Consider the following 20,165-nt stretch of genomic DNA (forward strand, 5'->3'; position numbering starts at 1 on the left):
AATAAAATATTAAATTAATTTACTGTCAGAATAAATACAGTCATGGCCAAAAGTATTGAGAATGAGACAAATATTATATTTTCACATGATCTGCTGCCCTCAGATGTTATCATCACATACAGAAATACAATTGCAATCATATTATGAGTAACAAAAACTTTTATTGACAGTTAGAATGAGTTAATGCAGCAAGTCAATATTTGCAGTGTTGACCCCTCTTCTTCAGGACCTCTGAAATTCTCCCTGGCATGCTTTCAATCAACTTCTGGACCAAATCCTGACTGATGGCAGTCCATTCTTGCACAATCAATGCTTGCATTTTGTCAGAATTCCTAGGTTTTTGTTTGTCCACCCATATCTTGATGATTGACCACAGGTTTTCAATGGGATTAAGATCAGGGGTGTTTCCTGGCCATTGACCCAAAATCTCTATGTTCTGTTCCCTGACCCAGTTAGATATCACCTTTGCTTTTTGGCATTATGCTCCATCATGCTGGAAAAGGCATTGTTCATCACCAAACTGCTCTTGGATGGTTGGGAGAAGTTGCTCTCGGAGGACATTCTGGTACCATTCTTTATTCATGGCTGTGTTTTTAGGTAAGACTGAGAGAGCCGACTCCCTTGGCTGAGTAGCAACCCACACATGAATGGTTTCAGGATGCTTTACAGTTGGCATGAGACGAGACTGGTGGTAGCGCTCACCTCGTCTTCTCCGAACAAACCGTTTTCCAGATGTCCCAAACAATCGGAAAGGGAATTAATCAGAGAAAATGACTTCACCCCAGTCCTCAGCAGTCCACTCCCTGCACCTTTTGCAGAATATCAGTCTGTCCCTGATGTTTTTTCTGGACAGAAGTGGCCTCTTTGCTGCCCTCCTTGAGACCAGGCCTTGCTCCGAGAGTCTCTGCCTCACAGTGCGTGCAGATGCACTCACACCTGCCTGCTGCCATTCCTGAGCAAGCTCTGCACTGCTGGCAGCCCGATCCCGCAGCTAAAACACTTTTAAGAGATGGTCCTGGCGCTTGCTGGTCTTTCTTGGGCGCCTGGAGCCTTTTTGGCAACAATGGAACCTCTCTCCTTGAAGTTCTTGATGATGCCATAGATTGTTGACTGAGGTGCAATCTTTCTAGCTGCGATTCTCTTTCCTGTTGGGCCATTTTTGTGCATTGCAATGATGACTGCACATGTTTATTTAGAGATAACTATGGTTCACAGAAGAGAAACAATGATGCCAAGCACCAGCCTCTTTTCAAAGTGTCCAGTGGTGTCCTTCTTACTTAATCATGACAGATTGATCTCCAGCCCTGTCCTCATCACCACCCACACCTGTGTTAATGGAGCAATCACTGAAACGATGTTAGCTGGTCCTTTTAAGGCAGGGCTGCAATGCAGTTGAAATGTGTTTTGGGGGATAAAGTTAATTTTCTAGGGAAATATTGACTTCGCAATTAATTGCTGTTATGCTGATCACTCTTTATAACATTCTGGAGTGTATGCAAATTGCCATTATAAAAACTGAAGCAGTAGACTTTGTAAATATTAACATTTGAATCATTCTCAAAACTTTTGGCCATGACTGTACAGTTGTGAAACTAAATAAAGAGTAAATTACCGGCATCTGTAGCTGCCAGTATTTTAATGTAGGCTTAGTTTCACCACTTGATGCACTTTATCAATAATCTCTGGGAAAAAGTATTAATATTACACAGTCTTAGTTTTTAGAAAACTGACCATTTGAAGGCAGCAGGTCAATATAAAATAAAAACGTTCTTTACCTAATGTGAAATATTCCGTTTTTAAATATATTAAGATAACAGGTCACTATATTGGTCAATTGTTCACTATAACTTGCTTTGTAGCTCCTAAAAATTTTCCGATTGTATTTTATTCATTGTAAAGAGTTTTCAAAATAAAATCATAGGAATAGTTTTACAGTTGAATACACTCCAAAGTCTTTGCTGCCTCATATCCATTATTTAGGTTGAACATGTAGAAAGTAGCAAATGTTGCTGCAGGTTTTGTCTCAAATGTCGGCTGGATGAATCAAAGATTCATGGCTTTCAGCATCGACCATCCAACCAGCCACTAGCTTTTTCTTTCTTTGTATTGTGTTTATGTGATGCTCTGTTTTTATGCTTTAAGGATTTTAATGTAAAAGTCTTGGTGATTTCCATGTGAGCATTGCTGGATGAATATTTCTAATTGTTCCTGGTTCCTCCACAGAGTGGACCAGCAGAGCTCAGAGGTTCCCAGTGGTCCATCGGTCCATCAAACACAGCTGGACTCCATATTTATGGTCTGTATATGAACAACAACTACTTTCTATAGGTTCTGTTCACATTCATCTCCATGCTGCCATTTGTAGTCCAGAGGACTGTCAGTCTGTACAACATCCATCTGGTGTTTGGCTCCATGATTTCACTCTGATGTTTCCTTCATCTATTATTCTGTTCCAGCTGCTGGAGGACAACATTGTCACTTATGTGAAGAACGAGCTGAAGAAAATCCAGAAAGTTCTGAGTCCAGATTACCCAGAATGCTCAGAGAGTCTGAGAGATGATGAGGTATTGGGAGGTGATGATGAAGAGCAGAAGAGGAGCAGCAGAGAGGCAGTGATGAAGATCACACTGAACTTCTTGAGGAGGATGAAGCAGGATGAGATGGCTGACTGTCTGCAGAGCAGTAAGAGGATTTCTACAAAGATTTAATTTGATGGATAAGACACACATTTACTGATGTCTGAAGAGATGGAATCACATTTACTCAAACCTCTTAAAAATATAATTTTTATTGTTCCTGATTTTACTTTTTATGTTTATTTAGACCGTCTTGCTGCATTTTGTCAACATCAACTTAAATCTGGTCTGAAGAAGAAGTTCCAGTCTGTGTTTGAGGGGATTGCTAAAGCAGGAAGTACAACCCTTCTGAACCAGATCTACACAGAGCTCTACATCACAGAGGGAGAGACTGAAGAGGTCAATGATGAACATGAGGTCAGACAGATTGAAACAGCATCCAGGAAACCACACAGACCAGAAACAACAATCAGACAAGAAGACATCTTTAAAGTCCCACCTGGAAGAGATCAACCAATCAGAACAGTAATGACAAAGGGAGTGGCTGGCATTGGGAAAACTGTCCTAACACAGAAGTTCACTCTGGACTGGGCTGAAGACAAAGCCCACCAGAACATCCAGTTCATATTTCCATTCACCTTCAGAGAGCTGAATGTGCTGAAAGAGAAAAAGTTCAGCTTGGTGGAACTTGTTCATCATTTCTTTAGTGAAACCAAAGAAATCTGCAGCTTTGAACACTTCCAGGTTCTGTTCATCTTTGATGGCTTGGATGAGAGTCGACTTCCACTGGACTTCCACAACAAGGAGATCCTGACTGATGCTACAGAGTCCACCTCAGTGGATGTTCTGCTGACAAACCTCATCAGGGGGAAACTGCTTCCCTCTGCTCTCCTCTGGATAACCACACGACCTGCAGCAGCCAATAAGATCCCTCCTCAGTGTGTTGGCATGGTGACAGAGGTCAGAGGGTTCAATGACCCTCAGAAGGAGGAGTACTTCAGGAAGAGATTCAGAGATGAGGAGCAGGCCAGCAGGATCATCTCCCACATGAAGACATCACGAAGCCTCCACATCATGTGCCACATCCCAGTCTTCTGGATCACTGCTACAGTTCTGGAGGATGTGTTGGAGACCAGAGAGGGAGGAGAGCTGCCCAGAACCCTGACTGAGATGTACATCCACTTCCTGGTGGTTCAGACCAAAGTGAAGAAGGTCAAGTATGATGGAGGAGCTGAAACAGATCCACACTGGAGTCCAGAGAGCAGGAAGATGATTGAGTCTCTGGGAAAACTGGCTTTTGATCAGCTGCAGAAAGGAAACCTGATCTTCTATGAATCAGACCTGACAGAGTGTGGCATCGATATCAGAGCAGCCTCAGTGTACTCAGGAGTGTTCACACAGATCTTTAAAGAGGAGAGAGGTCTGTACCAGGACAAGGTGTTCTGCTTCGTCCATCTGAGTGTTCAGGAGTTTCTGGGCTGCTCTTCATGTTCATCTGACCTTCATCAACTCTGGAGTCAACCTGATGGAAGGAAAACAAACATCTGAGAGCTTTCATTATCTAGAGACTCTAAACCAAAGTCTCTCCATCAGAGAGCTGTTGACCAGGCCTTACAGAGTCCAAATGGACACCTGGACTTGTTCCTCCGTTTCCTCCTGGGACTTTCACTGCAGACCAATCAGAGACTCCTATATTGTCTGCTGACACAGACAGGAAGTAGAACACAGACCAATCAGGAAACGGTTCAGTACATCAAGAAGAAGATCAGTGAGAATGTGTCTGCAGAGAAAAGCATCAATCTGTTCCACTGTCTGAATGAACTGAATGATCGTTCTCTAGTTAACGAGATCAAATGGTCTCTGAGTTCAGGAAGTCTCTCCACAGATAAACTGTCTCCTGCTCAGTGGTCAGCTCTGGGTTTCATCTTAGTGTCATCAGGAAAAGATCTGGATGTGTTTGACCTGAAGAAATACTCTGCTTCAGAGGAGGTTCTTCTGAGGCTTCTGCCAGTGGTTAAAGCCTCCAACAAAACTCTGTAAGGACACACATTGTTAATTCATTTAAATACAACCCATTTGGATGGGTCATATTCATCCAAATGATCAGATTGATATAAATCTGCTAATTATGAAGTGAATATTCATGTTTCAATTTATATATTGGTGTGTTGTCTCTTCAAAGTGTCCCATGAGGGGGAGATGCACACAAAGAAACAAACTTCCTTCATCAGCTGGACATAGTGTTACATATTCTATCAGAAAAAATCCTCCACTTTTGTTAAAATTGAAATTATTGTAGAATTTTATAATGATCTTTCCAATCTCCTTGTTGCCTGTAGTTCGGCTCTTTAAGGTTGGAGGCCCAACTACAGAATCAACCAGTTCACAAAAAGACAAAAGTTGTGTAAAATAAGACAGTTCCTTCTCTGTCCAAAACAAACATTGTTGATATGAAAGAACATAAATTTTGAGGAATTGTTTAAGAATAGATTTTCCCCTGTCTCCTCAGACTGAGTGGCTGTAACCTCTCAGAGAGAAGCTGTGAAGCTCTGTCCTCAGTTCTCAGCTCCCAGTCCTCCAGTCTCAGAGAACTGGACCTGAGTAACAACAACCTGCAGGATTCAGGAGTGAAGCTTCTCTCTGCTGGACTGAAGAGTCCAAACTGCAACCTGGAAACTCTCAGGTAACTCTGCATACTTGACAAATTGCTGCATCTTAGGTGCAAAAAGAAGCATAATTACAGATCCCAGCAGTTGGTTGGCTTTCTTAATTATTCCACATGTTACAAATCCATCCATCATTTCAGTCCTTGGTTTCTACCTCAATGTTCTCATTTTCTCATCATGTGATGAATTGTGTGTCTGCAGCTTATCAGGCTGTTTGGTCTCAGAGGAAGGCTGTGCTTCTCTGGCCTCAGCTCTGACCTCCAACCCCTCCCATCTGAAAGAGTTGGACCTGAGCTACAATCATCCAGGAGACTCAGGAGTGAAGCTGCTGTCGGCTGGACTGAAGGATCCACACTGGAGACTGGAAGCTCTCAGGTATGGAGGAACCTGCTGCAGGAGCAGAGAAGGTCTGATAGAGGAGGAAGAGGGAGAAATGTCTTTAGTCAGTCTGCTGAGAAACATTTAGTTTGAAACTTAATGTTTAATTTGATAATTAAATATTTAGACGCCTCATCTGGAGGCAGAGATCATCACCCAGTTTTCTGGAATATTCTCTAGACAAAGAACGGATCACAAGGAAAATTAAAGAGTGGGATGGTTTAATAGGGACTCTGACTAAATTACTAAAAGAGAAGTTCAGTTATATGTCCATTATGATCTACTGATGGCAGAAAGACTTTAAAACAATATTTGATGGAGCTCCAGACCAATCAGCCCCAAGAAGCAAAGATGAGAAAAAAAGTAACTCCATGTTAGTCAGATGGATGTTTAAAGTTCTGGGAGAGAAAAATAAAGAACTTTAGATTTTGAACAAAACTCACAACTTTCAGGATTTAATGAAATATAAAATACATAAAAAGTGAAGAAAACAATTCATGAGGAAAGGAAAGAAAGTGAGAATTTTAAGTTTCATCCATTTAGTAGTTTGATCTCCACCAGGGGGCGACATCTGGAAAATGATCAAAGAATGAAAAGAATCAGGAGAGAATGGAAATCCCTTGTTTTCCAGAGGAAATGAAGAATCCCTGAACAAAGTAGAAGCTTTGTTCAGGGATGAGATGTCAGGATGTTGGTGTCAGTCTGTTCCAGGCTTTAGTTGTTCTCCTCATGAGGAGCTGAAGTCTCTGACAGGAACGTGGAGCTGAACAGGAGAAGAACTTGAAGCTTCTTCTTGGCCTCTGATTGCAACAGCAGGACAATCCAACATTTTAGTCTGACTTCATCTGGAAATATTTCTTTGACCCGCAATCAGAGTGAAGGCAGGCCAGCTCCTCATCAGAGCTGAGATCTTCTCTGTCCTCCATGCTGGAAATGTAGAAGTCCAGCAGCTCCTCGTCAGTGATATCAGAGCGTGACATCATCAGTAGAGTGATGATGTCATTTCCCTCTCAGAGCAGCTTGGAAATCTGAGAGGAAAGATGCAAACAAAGACTCTCTGGACTGTTGGATCTGCTGGTTCTGGTTCCAGATGCTCCTTGGACACTTTCACAAGCCATTACTGCAGCTGCTGGATTCAGGATGCTTCTTCTTCTTCTTGGGCTCATTGTAAATGTGTGCAGCGCCACCTGGTGGTGCTGGCTGGTAGAGGAAGTGCTGAAAGGTTGGAGGTGTTTGTCAGAGGTGTGTGATGATGAAAGCCTCTCCCTGGTTTGTGAGTCTGAGCTCAGAGATCAAATCTTTGATTCTTGTTGAATCTTTGTTGAATGTGATGCAGCTTCTCCTTTTGAATGTTTGTATTTCTGGATATTACAGTGAGGCCACAGCAGGTTTTCAGCAGCAGGGCTGTTTAGTGTTTCATTCCTTCATCTGTGTGTGGGAGTGTGGATGGATCAGGTATCCAGGTGTTGATCAGAGTTTAGATTGATTTTATTTTAATGCTGATTATTAAATCAGGTGGAGCTTCCAGAAATGTTTCCTTAGTTTCCTGATGTCCTTTTAGGCTTCAGTGAGTTTCTTCAGGTTGTTACTGAGGGATTTCCTTTCTCCTCTCTGTTGGAGCTTTTCCTGTGTTTGGAGAAATGAGTTGTGCTGCAGCAGCACCAACTGTCCTTCCTACATCCACTGCAGTTTGCAATCCAGATGTTGGACTGTTTCTGTCTCAGTGGAGGACAATATGTGTCTGAGAGACATGTAATGTCCATGTTGCTACTGAAAGAGACTGATGGTCTGACCCCCTCCTCCTTTCAGGGTGGAGCCTGCTGGAGGCCGATTCTTGACTCCAGGTCTGAGGAAATGTAAGTGTGTTTTTCATCTGATTCATGACAACAAAGCAGCTCACATTCAACCATCTTCAAACTGTCACATCACTCATTCAGGAGTCAAAGTGTCAATAAATGATCAATAACTGCAGCTGGATTGTGTTTGTTCTCCATCAGATTCCTGTCAACTCACCATCGACACAAACACAGTGAGCAGAAACCTCAAACTGTCTGAAGACAACAGGAAGGTGACACATGAGGAGTTTCAGTCATATCCTGATCATCCAGACAGATTTTATCATCCTCAGCTGCTGTGTAGAACTGGTCTAACTGGTCGCTGTTACTGGGAGGTTGAGTGGAGTGGAGATGTTGATATATCAGTGAGTTACAGAAGAATCAAGAGGAAAAGAATTGGTAGAGACTGTTTGTTTGGATATAATGATCATTCCTGGAGTCTGAACTGCTCTGATCGTCAGGGTTACTTTGTCTTGCACAATAACATAGAAACTCGTCTCTCCTCCTCCTCTGTCTCTAACAGAGTAGCAGTGTATGTGGACTGTCCTGCTGGCATTCTGTCCTTCTACAGAGTCTCCTCTGACTCACTGATCCTCCTCCACACCTTCAACACCACATTCACTGAACCTCTGATTCCTGGATTTGGGGTCTGGTCTTATGGTTCTTCAGTGTTTCTGAGCTGATTTGAGTCTAAAGTTTTTCCTCCTGTCAGAGAAACTCTCTCACTGTTGAACAGATAGTTCAGTCTCTACAATCTATTTCTTGGTGAAAAGATTCTGACTGATTCCTTGGAAACTTTTTCTTCTTCCAGTCCTTTAAAGATGGAAGCTGGGATTATTCCAGGATTTTTCCAGGATTATTCCAGGATCCAGATTTTGATTTTCTTTTTTGATTTTCACCGCTATGCGGTACTGAGGAGGAAACTTTAAAACAGTTTTAATGTAACTTTCTCTATGTCCTAAAATGAGATAATCTGAGAGAACAAATGGACTTCCTCTGCCTCCTCTCTGTGTTCTGCTGAATTACTCTACTGGGTCAGAACCAAACCATCAGAACCAGAACAATCAGCCATGAGCTGCAAGTATTGAACATGTTTTTGTCTAATTAGGTGATTTTATGGCTCCATTTTGCCAGATCACATAGTAGCATTTCTACCTAAAGCGAAACATTAACAGCCAATCCATGTGATCAATATCTGTGATCGATATCTGTGATCGATATCTGTGATCAGCAGTGATCGGACCTCATGGTGATCAGAACCGGCAGGAAAAAGCCTGATGGGAGCGTCTCTACCCAGGAGTAATATAATGGTTTAGAGTTCATTGAAATCTTTTCTGTTTTGAAAGAAGCAACATTTGGGGAACTTGTGAATGATTACATTATTGATTATTGATTACATTATTGATCATACTTGGTTCTGCTTCAGATAATCACATTAAACTGAATTATTATGTTGTCATTATTGTTCTTACATTGGGGAGATTGAACATTTCTGTTTTTATCAAGTTTTTAAATTAAACTGTAAAAAGTTCAGAAAATCAAATCAATCAACTGAACATTCTGATTTTATGAGGATCTGATTGAAATGTTTGTTACAAAGTTGATACTGCATTAATTTTTATGTGAATTAAATTGGTGTGTTTAATTTGTGTTTATTGTAATGTACTCTTACTGGATGTAATAATATTTTTATTATTTCAAGGATTTTGACCCGTTTACTGGCCGACATTTATTATATAAATCATTTATTGCAAACAATTAAAAAGTATTGAACTAAAAATGCAATATCTAATTTCTGGTGCAGAAATATTAATCACTAATAAAGTATCTTCAAGTGACTGGTGATTATTTATTTTAAACACAGTTTGATGAAATGATGAAGAAAAATATAAGACAATTATAAATGAAACAGATTCATTTTTTGGGGAAAACTGTCATAATTGTCAGAAATATACAAAGAAAATTAAAAACTGGTTTGAATATAAACATATAATTTTTTAAATAAATCGTAGAAAATACTTTACTTTCAGATAAATTATGGTTGCTGTATTGTAATACTAAAAGATTACCGAGAGTCCTATTTTCTGTTGTCTTGCCGCCCCTTGTGGTACTATTTGAGTTAGGTTTTGTTTAGTTCAGTCTATCCAGCATTTTTCTGATGTGTAACGTGGTTGAGCGACAGCTTGTTCCAAGTCTTTAGCATCTTTGTCTTTTTACAGAAAAGAGAAATAAAAGTTCAGACGACGCAACGTTTGGAGTTTATTTTTTTTTTTGTTCGCTATCTGTCTCAAGCAGATACACCTGCGTGAGGACAGAATAGTAAAAAGACAGTTACACAACCGGCTGGGAGCAGATTCACTGTCGTCGACCACGACGATAAGAACATCATGGAACAACGAAGGCAAACAGACTTTGAGGTCTTGTCGCAAGTCGCAGCGTCCAAGTCGTCAGGGAGAACGAGTAAGTCCTCAGCCAGTGCAGCAGCTACCAAAGCTAAAGCTAAAGCACAAGCAGCCCTGATAGAAGCTAAGTATGCAGCTCAAGAAGCAGAGATGATGAAACAAAAAGCCCGCATTGAAGCTGAAAATCAGAAAATGTTAGCTGAAGCGGAACAGCGCAAAGCAGAGTTGGAGGCAAATCTGTACGTCCTAAAACTAAACAGGAGTGCAAAAGCAGCCTCAGCAGAAGCTGCAGTCTATGAAGCCGCAGCAGCATCAGAGGTGGATTCACTTGAAGAAAGAAGCCAGATTTACCCGGAGGATCGCACTCAACGCACGAGTGAGTACGTGCAGGCCCACTACGTGACACTAAACGCTCAGCAGCAAGCTCCAGTCTCACAACAATCTCCTGCCATGCCCATGAGTGCAGAACGAGTTCATTCTGACCCAACTCCGTGGTTTCCTAATCATAACGAAGTGCCTCGTTTATCTGAGCTCTGCATTAAAGATGAAGAAACGCCTGGTGCAGAAAACAGAGCCTACCTACCTCATCTTCCTACGCCAATGTCACCAACATCCAGTTTACGAGATTACCCGTGTGAACCAGCTCAAGTAGCTGATCTCTCCAAATACCTCGTCAGAAGAGAGATAGTAAGCTCTGGGCTGCTAAAATTTGATGACCATCCAGAAAACTACTGGGCCTGGAAAACTTCGTTTCAAGACATTGCTGGAGAGCTTAACTTAACAGCACGGGAAGAACTTGACCTCCTGATAAAGTGGTTAGGTCCAAACTCATCACCACAAGCCTTGCGTATCAGGTCAGTCCATGTCCACAATCCGTCATTAGGTGTCGCTATGGTGTGGCAAAGGCTAGATGATACATATGGTTCCCCTGAGATTATAGAAAATGCACTTCTGCTAAAGCTAGAGACTTTTCCAAAAATATCCAACAAAGAAAATCAGCGTCTTAGAGAACTGGGGGATATTTTAATGGAGATTCAGGCAGCTAAGTCAGGTGGAAAATTACTAGGTTTAGCCTACCTAGACACAGCCAGAGGGGTTAACCCTATTGTGGAAAAGCTTCCTTATGCCTTACAAGAACGCTGGATTACAAAGGGTTCTAAATACAAGGAAGAACATAATGTTTCCTTTCCACCCTTCAGCTTCTTTGTAAGTTTTATATGTAGTCAAGCAAAAACACGTAATGATCCAAGTTTTATGTTCTCTACATGTGGTGTTATGACTCATGTAAAGGCAGAGAAACCATTAAGGCACAACAACACTTACAAAACAGTGTCAGTGAGAAAAACTGAAGTTGCGGTCGCACCTGCAGTCATCAACAGTATCAGAAAAGAAACCAGAGGAACCATCAGAGAGGTGCCCAATACACTGTAAGCCACATCCCTTGGCAAAGTGTCGTGGTTTTAGAATGAAACACTTAGATGAGAGGAAAGCTTATCTAAAAGAAAACTCCATTTGTTTTCGTTGTTGCTCATCCACTAAGCACTTAGCCAAAGACTAAAGTTTCTGTGAAGTGCAAAGAATGCAACAGCGACAAGCACCTAACTGCTTTACATCCTGGTCCTGCTCCTTGGGTTACAGAGGTGGATGCAACACAGCAAGAGCAAGGCGGGGAGCAAGAAAATAGTCCATCCCCGGAGGTTACGTCAAAATGTACAGAGATCTGTGACACAACTCATGGACTCAGATCCTGTTCAAAAATCTCATTAGTGAAAGTGTACCTATTAACGATCCCAACAAGGCCCAAAGGATGTATGTGGTTTTGGACGACCAAAGCAACCGATCTCTTGCAAAGTCAGCCTACTTCGACATGTTTGGCATTGATGCAGTCGCTACCACTTATACTCTGAGGACTTGTGGAGGAATAAAAGAGGCAACAGGACGAAAGGCTAACAATTTTGTTGTTACGTCTTTGGATGGAAAGACTCATGTAGCTCTCCCACCTCTTTTAGAATGCAATACTATGCCAGATGATCGCTCAGAAATTCCTACTCCTGACATTGTGCAGTATTTCCCCCATCTAGCTCCCATTGCAGGGGAAATACCTCCAATGGAGCCAGACACGCCCATCCTTCTCTTATTGGGGAGATGTCCTAAGTGTCCATAAAGTACGCGAACAGCACAATGGTCCGCACAACACACCTTATGCCCAGCGACTAGATTTGGGCTGGGTTATCGTAGGTGAAGTGTGTCTTGGAGGGGCACACAAACAAACTAAGGTGAACGTGTACAAAACAAATGTGCTAAAAAATGGACGCACTTCTTTTCTTGAACCTTGTCCTGGTGAAATTCACATCAAAGAGAGGTTCACTGATCCCATTCAGCAAACTATATTGGACATCACACAAACAGTTGCAGTCAAACCAACTGACAATCTGGGGCTTAATGTGTTCCAAAAGAACCCTGATGATGACAAAACAGCCTTGTCTATTGAAGACAAGATCTTTCTTGAAATCATGGACAGAGAGGTTTATTTGGACAATGAAAATCACTGGGTGGCACCACTACCATTCCGTACCCTACGTCCTCTACTTCCTAGCAACAGAGAACAGGCTTTGAAGCGTCTTACTGTTCTGTTACGGACACTGGAGAAAAGAAAGACATGAAAACAACAATTCACTGAATTCATGCAGAAGATTTTTGATAATGACCAAGCTGAAGAAGCACCACCACTCAAACCAGGGGAAGAATGCTGGTACCTACCAACATTTGGAGTGTACCACCCCCAGAAACCGGGGAAAATACGTGTTGTGTTTGACTCAAGTGCCTCATACAAGGTGTTTCACTAAACGACATTCTACTTAGGGGGCCTGACTTAAACAACACATTGCTGGGTGTTCTACTGCGCTTTAGGCAAAAACGAGTTGCAGTTACTGTAGATGTTGAGCAGATGTTTTACTGCTTCAGAGTCAAAGAAAGCCACAGAAATTACCTTCGGTTCTATGGTTCCAAGATAATGACCTTAGCAAAAAAATCATGGAGTTTTGCATGAAGGTGCCGGTTTTGGCAACAGTCCTTCTCCGGCTATTGCAATCTATGGTCTCAGACGAGCAGCTGAGCTTGGAGAAGAAGAATATGGTTCCAACACAAAACAGTTTGTCTTCCGGAACTTCTATGTGGATGATGGACTGGCTTCAGTGGACAATGAAAGGGAAGCCATCGAACTCCTACCACAAGCTAGGAAACATGTTGGCAGAGTCAATATAAGGCTTCACAAAATAGCCTCAAATGTCAGTCATGTGATGAACGCATTTCCTCCAGAAGAAAGAGCAACTGACCTCAAGATTTGGATTTGGATGTTGACCCTCTCCCTCTTCAGCGAAGTCTTGGAGTGAGCTGGAACTTGGAAAATGACTGCTTCACATTTCGAGTTGCTAAGGATAACAAACCTTTCACTCGAAGAGGAATACTTTCTGTTGTCAACAGCCTCTATGATCCCCTTGGATTTGCTGCCCCAGTTACAATCCAAGGAAAGGCACTGTACAGAAAGTTGACTATTGGACAGCAAAATTGGGATGAGCCTTTACCAGCAGACCGAGAGGCAGAGTGGTTAAGGTGGTCTGATTCACTTACCGCTCTTGAACATCTCCAAATCCATAGACCATTTGTTGGAGTTTCAGCATCCCAGACTCAGAGAAGGGAACTATGCATCTTCTCAGATGCTTCAACAACAGCAATAGCAGCTGTAGCATACCTTAGGGTTTTTGACACTGGTCACCAATGTCATGTTGGGTTTGTCATGGGCAAATCTAAGCTGGCACCATCATCTGCCCACACTATCCCACGCTTAGAATTATGTGCAGCTGTATTGGCAGTGGAACTGTCTCAAGTGATCATAGATGAAAGTGACATTGAGTTTAATGAAGTGAACTTCTACACAGACAGCGAATAGTTTCTAGGCTACATCCATAATGACACCCGCAGATTCTATGTATATGTGGCTAACAGAGTCGCTCAGATTCGCAAGTCTACCAAACCAGACCAGTGGCATTTTGTCACTACTGACCAGAACTCTGCAGATCATGGGACACGAGCTGTATTAGCAACTCAACTGCAACAGACTACCTGGCTCTCTGGACCTCATTTTCTCACACTGTCTGAGACCGAGTCAAAAGATCCAGAACAGTACAAAGAGACTTTTGACCTTGTCCAGCCTTCAACAGATGTTGAAATTCGTCCTCAAGTAATTTCCCTAGCAACTAAAGCAGAGGAAAAAGGGCTTGGATCCCACAGGTTTGCTCGTTTCTCAAGCTGGAAATCTGTAGTAAGAGCAATCAAATCTCTCATTCATGTTGCTAAGTCATTCTCTAAAGTTTCAGGCACATGTAAAGGTTGGCACAGTACCACAGAAATCTCACAGCAAAAACAGCAATCATTCAGTGTGTTCAAAGTGAGACTTACAAAGAAGAGTTTGAAAGTCTTAAAAAAGGAACAGACATCTCCTCACACAGTCCTCTTGCAAAACTCAAGCCTATTGTTGATGGTGGGTTGTTAAAGGTCGGAGGACGCTTGCAAGCAGCAGATCTTCCAGATGTGGAAAAACACCCTGTGATAATTCCAGGTAATCATCATGTTGCCATTCTTTTAGTTCGATATTATCACAGCCAAGTTGCTCACCAAGGCAGACAGTTCACTGAAGGTGCTCTGCGCTCAGCAGGATTATGGATTATTGGTGGCAAGAGGTTAATTTACAGTGTACTTCACAAATGTGTAACTTGTAGGAAACTTAGAGGTCGCACAGAAGTGCAGAAAATGGCTAGTTTGCCCTCTGACAGACTTGCAGTTGACCCTCTGTTTACCCATGTAGGCCTGGATGTCTTCGGGCCTTGGAATGTCAAGTCTCCTTGCACAAGGGCAAATAACACCGACTGTAAAAGATGGGCAGTAATGTTCACCTGCCTCAGTACCAGGGCCGTGCATATAGAGGTCATAGAGACAATGTCAACTTCGAGTTTCATAAACGCCTTACGGCGTTTCCTCTCAATCAGAGGACCTGTCAAACACTTACGGTCAGACCAAGTGACAAACTTTGTTGGCGCGTGCAATGAGTTACAAATCAATGCTCAAGACCCAGAGATCACAAGTTATCTACGGGACAAAGGCTGCACCTGACATTCAACGCCCCACATTCCTCTCACATGGGAGGAGTCTGGGAGAGAATGATTGGACTCGTTCGACGCATTCTTGATGGCTTGTTATCACGAACTTCAACCACCTGCCTCACACATGAGGTTTTGGTCACCCTCATGGCAGAGGTCATGGCTATAATAAATGCCAGACCCTTAGTTCCAGTTTCAAATGATCCTGAAGCACCTGAAGTTCTCTCACCCGCAATGCTTCTAACGCAGAAAGCTGGTGTTGTTCCTACACCACCTGGAGATTTTGAACTCAAAGACCTTCACAGGGCCAGTGGCGGCAAGTTCAGGGTCTTGCAGATTGTTTTTGGAAAAGATGGAGACAAGAGTATCTTCATACACTGCAGACAAGGCAAAAGTGGACAGAAGAAAGGCGAAATGTTCTCCTGAAAGATAACCAAGTAAAACGCAATGAGTGGCCTATTGGTGTTGTGGTCAAGGCCATTCCCAGTGGGGACACAGGGTGAGGAAAGTTGAGGTTAACATTGTGAAACAAGGTACTGTTAAAACGTATCTTAGGTCTGTTAATGATGTAATAGTACTTTTATCCGACACTACCACAAATGTTTGAATCAGAGTGGTATATTTCCTTATATACCAGACGGGGAGTGTATTGTAATACTAAAAGATTACAGAGAGTCCTATTTTCTGTTGTCTTGCCGCCCCCTTGTGGTAGTATTTGAGTTAGGTTTTGTTTAGTTCAGTCTATCCAGCATTTTTCTGATGTGTAACGTGGTTGAGCGACAGCTTGTTCTAAGTCTTTAGCATCTTTGTCTTTTTACAGAAAAGAGAAATAAAAGTTCAGACGACGCAACGTTTGGAGTTTATTTTTTATTTTTTGTTCGCTATCTGTCTCAAGCAGATACACCTGCGTGAGGACAGAATAGTTGCACCACATGACATTTTAAGACCACAGTCAAATCATATTGATAAAAAAAAAACTGAAAATATCTAATTTTAATTTTTTATTTTAATTTCTGTGTGGTCAACATTTCAAATGTTCTAATAATTAAAATGATATACATATTTTTCAACTGAACATCAAGCTTCAGTAATCTCTCAGTTAAACTTTGTTTTCCAGATCTCGAGATCAGAAAGTTCTGGTTTCCATCATGTTCCAGTTTTTAGTTCAGCTTTTTTCTGCTTCTTTTTCTCCACTGTCCACCAAACAGAGACAGGATGATTAAAATGCTTCATAGTAACATTCTCAGATCTCAGATCCTCATTGATCCGGATGTCTGTAGTTTCAGTCAGAATCTCTCCCAGATGTTCCAGATGAGAAGATCTGAGCGTCTGGTTTGTTTGATCCAGAAGATTCTGGATTCATCCAGAAACCCTGAACAACTGGACTCCAGTCACACCTTAAACAGAACATTGTGTTCTAAATCCAAATGGGACCGCTTGATTTCTTTGGACCTGAAACATAAAGTGCTGTGACAAGTATTTTCTTTTTGCCTTTTTGTCCACCTGAAATGTTTCAGATCAACAAACTGATTTTAATATTTGATGAAGAAAAACTGATTAAATACAATAAACAGTTTTGAAATTATGATTTTATTCATCTTCAAGGATTTCCAGCTAAAGCCCGGTTCACACGACACGATTTTACAAAAGTCGGCCGATTCTGAAAACGTGAGAGAGAGACCACACACTAGCCGATTTAAAATCGTAGGTGTAACGGGTTCAATCGTAGAGTGTGAGGTTTCACTCGGAGATATTCTAATTCCAGATACGAAATCCCTTCAAATTAAAATTCTGCGCTACCACAGCTGAATTTAGAGTAAACAAACAAACATGGACAACGACGTTGAAGTGGAAACTTTAGTTTGCGGACTTATGTTAACCCAAAAAAGATGCAACCAAAAATCAAAGCTTTTTATTAAGAACTGGAGATATCGTGAGCAAGGATTATATTTGTTGCATCGCAACATGGAGGTGAGGGTTTTTTCTTTTTTTCAGAAAAAATACTGTTTTTAATGTTTTCGGTTTTGTCATTTAATTAATCATTACCGTTTACGTATTGTTAAGATTTAAAAAGAGGAATTAAATTGATTTAGCTCGTTTATTTATTCCTCTTGTCCCGAATTCTTGTATCTGTATACATGTGCAGGGAGAAAGAACAAGGTCAGACTTCAGATGTCTAGAGTTTTATCCAGAGAACATCAATGCAAGAAGAATATTACAATAAGCATCTCACCTAGATCATCAAAAGTCCAAGACATGACAAAACAGAAACAATTAACTGAGTAAAAAGGGAAATACAAACACAAACAAAAGATGCATCTTCTGGGAAACTCTCACTCAGCACAAAGAGATTCGGACTTCTGATGTAAAAGAAAGCATTTTATACGAATGTGTATTCTCCTCATTTAAATATATATATTTCTCCTTTGTGTGGGCTGTCTTAAATGTTAATTTTATTACCTCTTGCTAAAGAGCCCCAAAGGCAGATATATGGATTGTCAAACTGGGTCTTTGCCGTACCAGGCATCTCCTGCAACTCTCCCTGAGCTAAATTTACGACCTCTGTCTGCGACATCAAATTATTCCACAAGAAAGTAGTTTGTATTTTTAACCAAGCTTGCACAAAATGTAATGCTAAATAATGACTATAAGTTTGGATCTAAGAAGTAACTAATTCAAAACATGCATTTTAATGCTTAAAGAAATATATTTAATTCTAATATAGATAAAATTATTTATAAAAAGTTTTAAGATCCTAGTGAACTTTTGAACCATGCTAAGGAATTTGTTAATTGTCTGGCAGACAGATGCCCTGTCTAAAGAGATTTAAGGAAGTCTCAGTCTGTCTTTCTTTAAGATCCTCCCTATACAATTCATGTAAACCTTTTAGAGTGGCCAGTTGTTTTAGTTTGGATCTTTATCTAAGTTTGTCTTAAGTAAAGATTAGCCTGTGTACTATTGTGCTAATTTAAAATTCAATTTCAACACGTATGGTTTTATAATTTTTTGCTGTGTTTATGTTGTTGTAGAATCTATGCATATACTGTACCTTGTTTCAGAAAACAGAATGACTGAACCATCAGAGCAGCTTAAAGTAGAAGAAAGCATTACCTGCATATTCGTTTTTAGAAAATCAAATGGGAGTTCTCCTTTTCCCCCCCAACTGACCGCGAAAGCTTAACGTAGTCTATTCCAGCTCCTTTAATTGAAACTTATTATATTGTTTAAAATTGTTTTATGACTGCAGAATAAAATCAAATGCACCATTTCAACCAAAGATTGGAATGTGCATCTCAACCAGATGTACTCTGTGCAATAATTTTATAATTATCTTTTATTTTAAAAAAAAAGTCGGAGGAACACCACAGAGATTGCGATGAATGAACCAAGATGATTAAACACATTCAATATCCCCCATTTTAGATGAAAGTGGTCCCAACATTCCACCGACTGGACCCGATCAGTCGTAACACACTACAGGATGATCGGTTACGATTGTCGGGAGCGACAATCTTAGAACTCAGAACACACACACAATCAGAACGTTCTAAGATTGTCTTGAGGGCAAAATAGGTCCCAGAAATCGTGTAGTGTGAAGTGGGCTTAAGTTTGTAGACAAGCTCACAAAAACATAAAAATTCTTATTTTATTTGTTTAGCAAATATTTTAAAGAGAGATCAATGAGAAAGAGTCTGCAGAGAAAAGCATCAATCTGTTCCACTGTCTGAATGAACTGAATGATCGTTCTCTAAATTATTGCAAACTATCCCTCTAACAACTGAACTATAATTTTTAATATTCATCCTAAATAAATCATTTCCTATTAGTTTATATTTTGTTTCCTTCATATAATAATGTCTCTTTACACCATGAAAGGAGTTTATTATAGACTTTGTAAATAATCAATGTTCTTCTGATCTCTACTAAATCATAACATTTTAAAGTTTGCACTTTCACTTTTTTTATTTTATTGTTACTAAATGTTAAAAATGTTCCCATAATTTAGTGTTAATCTATTTTTGTCACATCATTAATATTTGTAATTCTCCTTCCATTAAACTGTTGCTGCTCCAAACTGACCAGATCAAAATAATGAATCAGCAAATAAAGTAAATGTTAACAAATTAGATTCATTGCATAAATCATTTATGTAAAGTCATAAAAGTTTAGGATCCAGTTCTGACCCTTGTGGTTTTCCACAGGTAACTTCTAGTAAATCATAATTCATATTTTTGTATATTTTGATGTCTTAAGTAAACTATACGCAGGAATGTGAAATAAATCATGATTCAGAAATAAGAAAGAGAATAATTATATAAAGTATAAATTGGAGACAGTTTCATAACTTAATATTCAGAGGTTTGCTTCCATATCCTCAGGTTTGGTCAGAATCTCCTTCAGTCTAATTTGGGTCAAATGTTCTGGTTTCCTTCCACAAGGTTCTCATGATTCATTGCTAGAGTTCTGGTCCGTTCCTTCTTACAGAACCGGTGACGGTCTTTACTAAAATATGAACTTTTTCTGAGCAAATTGATAATAAAATGACAACCATCAGAAGGCCTGTTCTTTAGGTCAGAGAAGCAGAATATTTTCCTCTCTTCTTTCTCCAACATGGTTCAGACATGGCACATTAAACTGAGCCATGTTGTTGGCAACAGCAGCTAAAAAAGATTAGCAGAGGAAGCTGCCATCAGCTGCTGCACTTCTACTATGAGTCCACTAGATGGAGACATGGAGAAACATTTACATTCACTGATTCAACCTGAACAGGAAGTATTTAAGTTCACAATCATTAAACTCTATAAGTGGAAAAGATTAACTATTTAATAATCTGACTCAATCACACATTTTAACAATTTTTATTTTGAAAGGGAGCAACAGGAAACTGTTGATTTTAACTTCTATTACAGTCTTTATATGCTGCTGTGAATAGTACCACATTCTGCTACTGTATGTGCAGTGTAGATGTGCACACACACACACACACACACACACACACACACACACACACACACACACACACACACACACACACACACACACATTCAGGACATTCAGGATGGAAAACCAATCCGATTATTTGGAAAACTAATATCATCAATTTACTGGATTGAACTGGAGATTGATAAAACATGGAGTGGAGTTATCTTCT

General features: G+C 40.5%; 2 protein-coding genes across 2 annotated transcripts in view; both read left to right on the plus strand.

Annotated features, from left to right (window-relative positions):
- Window positions 1-9,284, plus strand: part of LOC129353042 (NACHT, LRR and PYD domains-containing protein 3-like) — a 77,118-nt gene extending 67,834 nt beyond the window's left edge. The window contains exons 8-11 of the mRNA XM_055022251.1: window positions 5,086-5,259; window positions 5,444-5,617; window positions 7,430-7,476; window positions 7,618-9,284. Of these exons, the coding sequence (XP_054878226.1) occupies window positions 5,086-5,259; window positions 5,444-5,617; window positions 7,430-7,476; window positions 7,618-8,138 (916 nt within the window). The 3' untranslated portion in view covers window positions 8,139-9,284. The remainder of the gene's footprint in view (window positions 1-5,085; window positions 5,260-5,443; window positions 5,618-7,429; window positions 7,477-7,617) is intronic.
- Window positions 1-20,165, plus strand: part of LOC129353068 (NLR family CARD domain-containing protein 3-like) — a 59,457-nt gene that overhangs the window by 1,635 nt on the left and 37,657 nt on the right. The gene's annotated exons all lie outside the window — the stretch shown is intronic.

This window comes from Poeciliopsis prolifica, unplaced genomic scaffold (genome assembly GCF_027474105.1).
Source record: "Poeciliopsis prolifica strain line A6 unplaced genomic scaffold, Auburn_PproV2 SCAFFOLD083, whole genome shotgun sequence".
NCBI classification, from domain to species: Eukaryota; Metazoa; Chordata; class Actinopteri; order Cyprinodontiformes; family Poeciliidae; genus Poeciliopsis; species Poeciliopsis prolifica.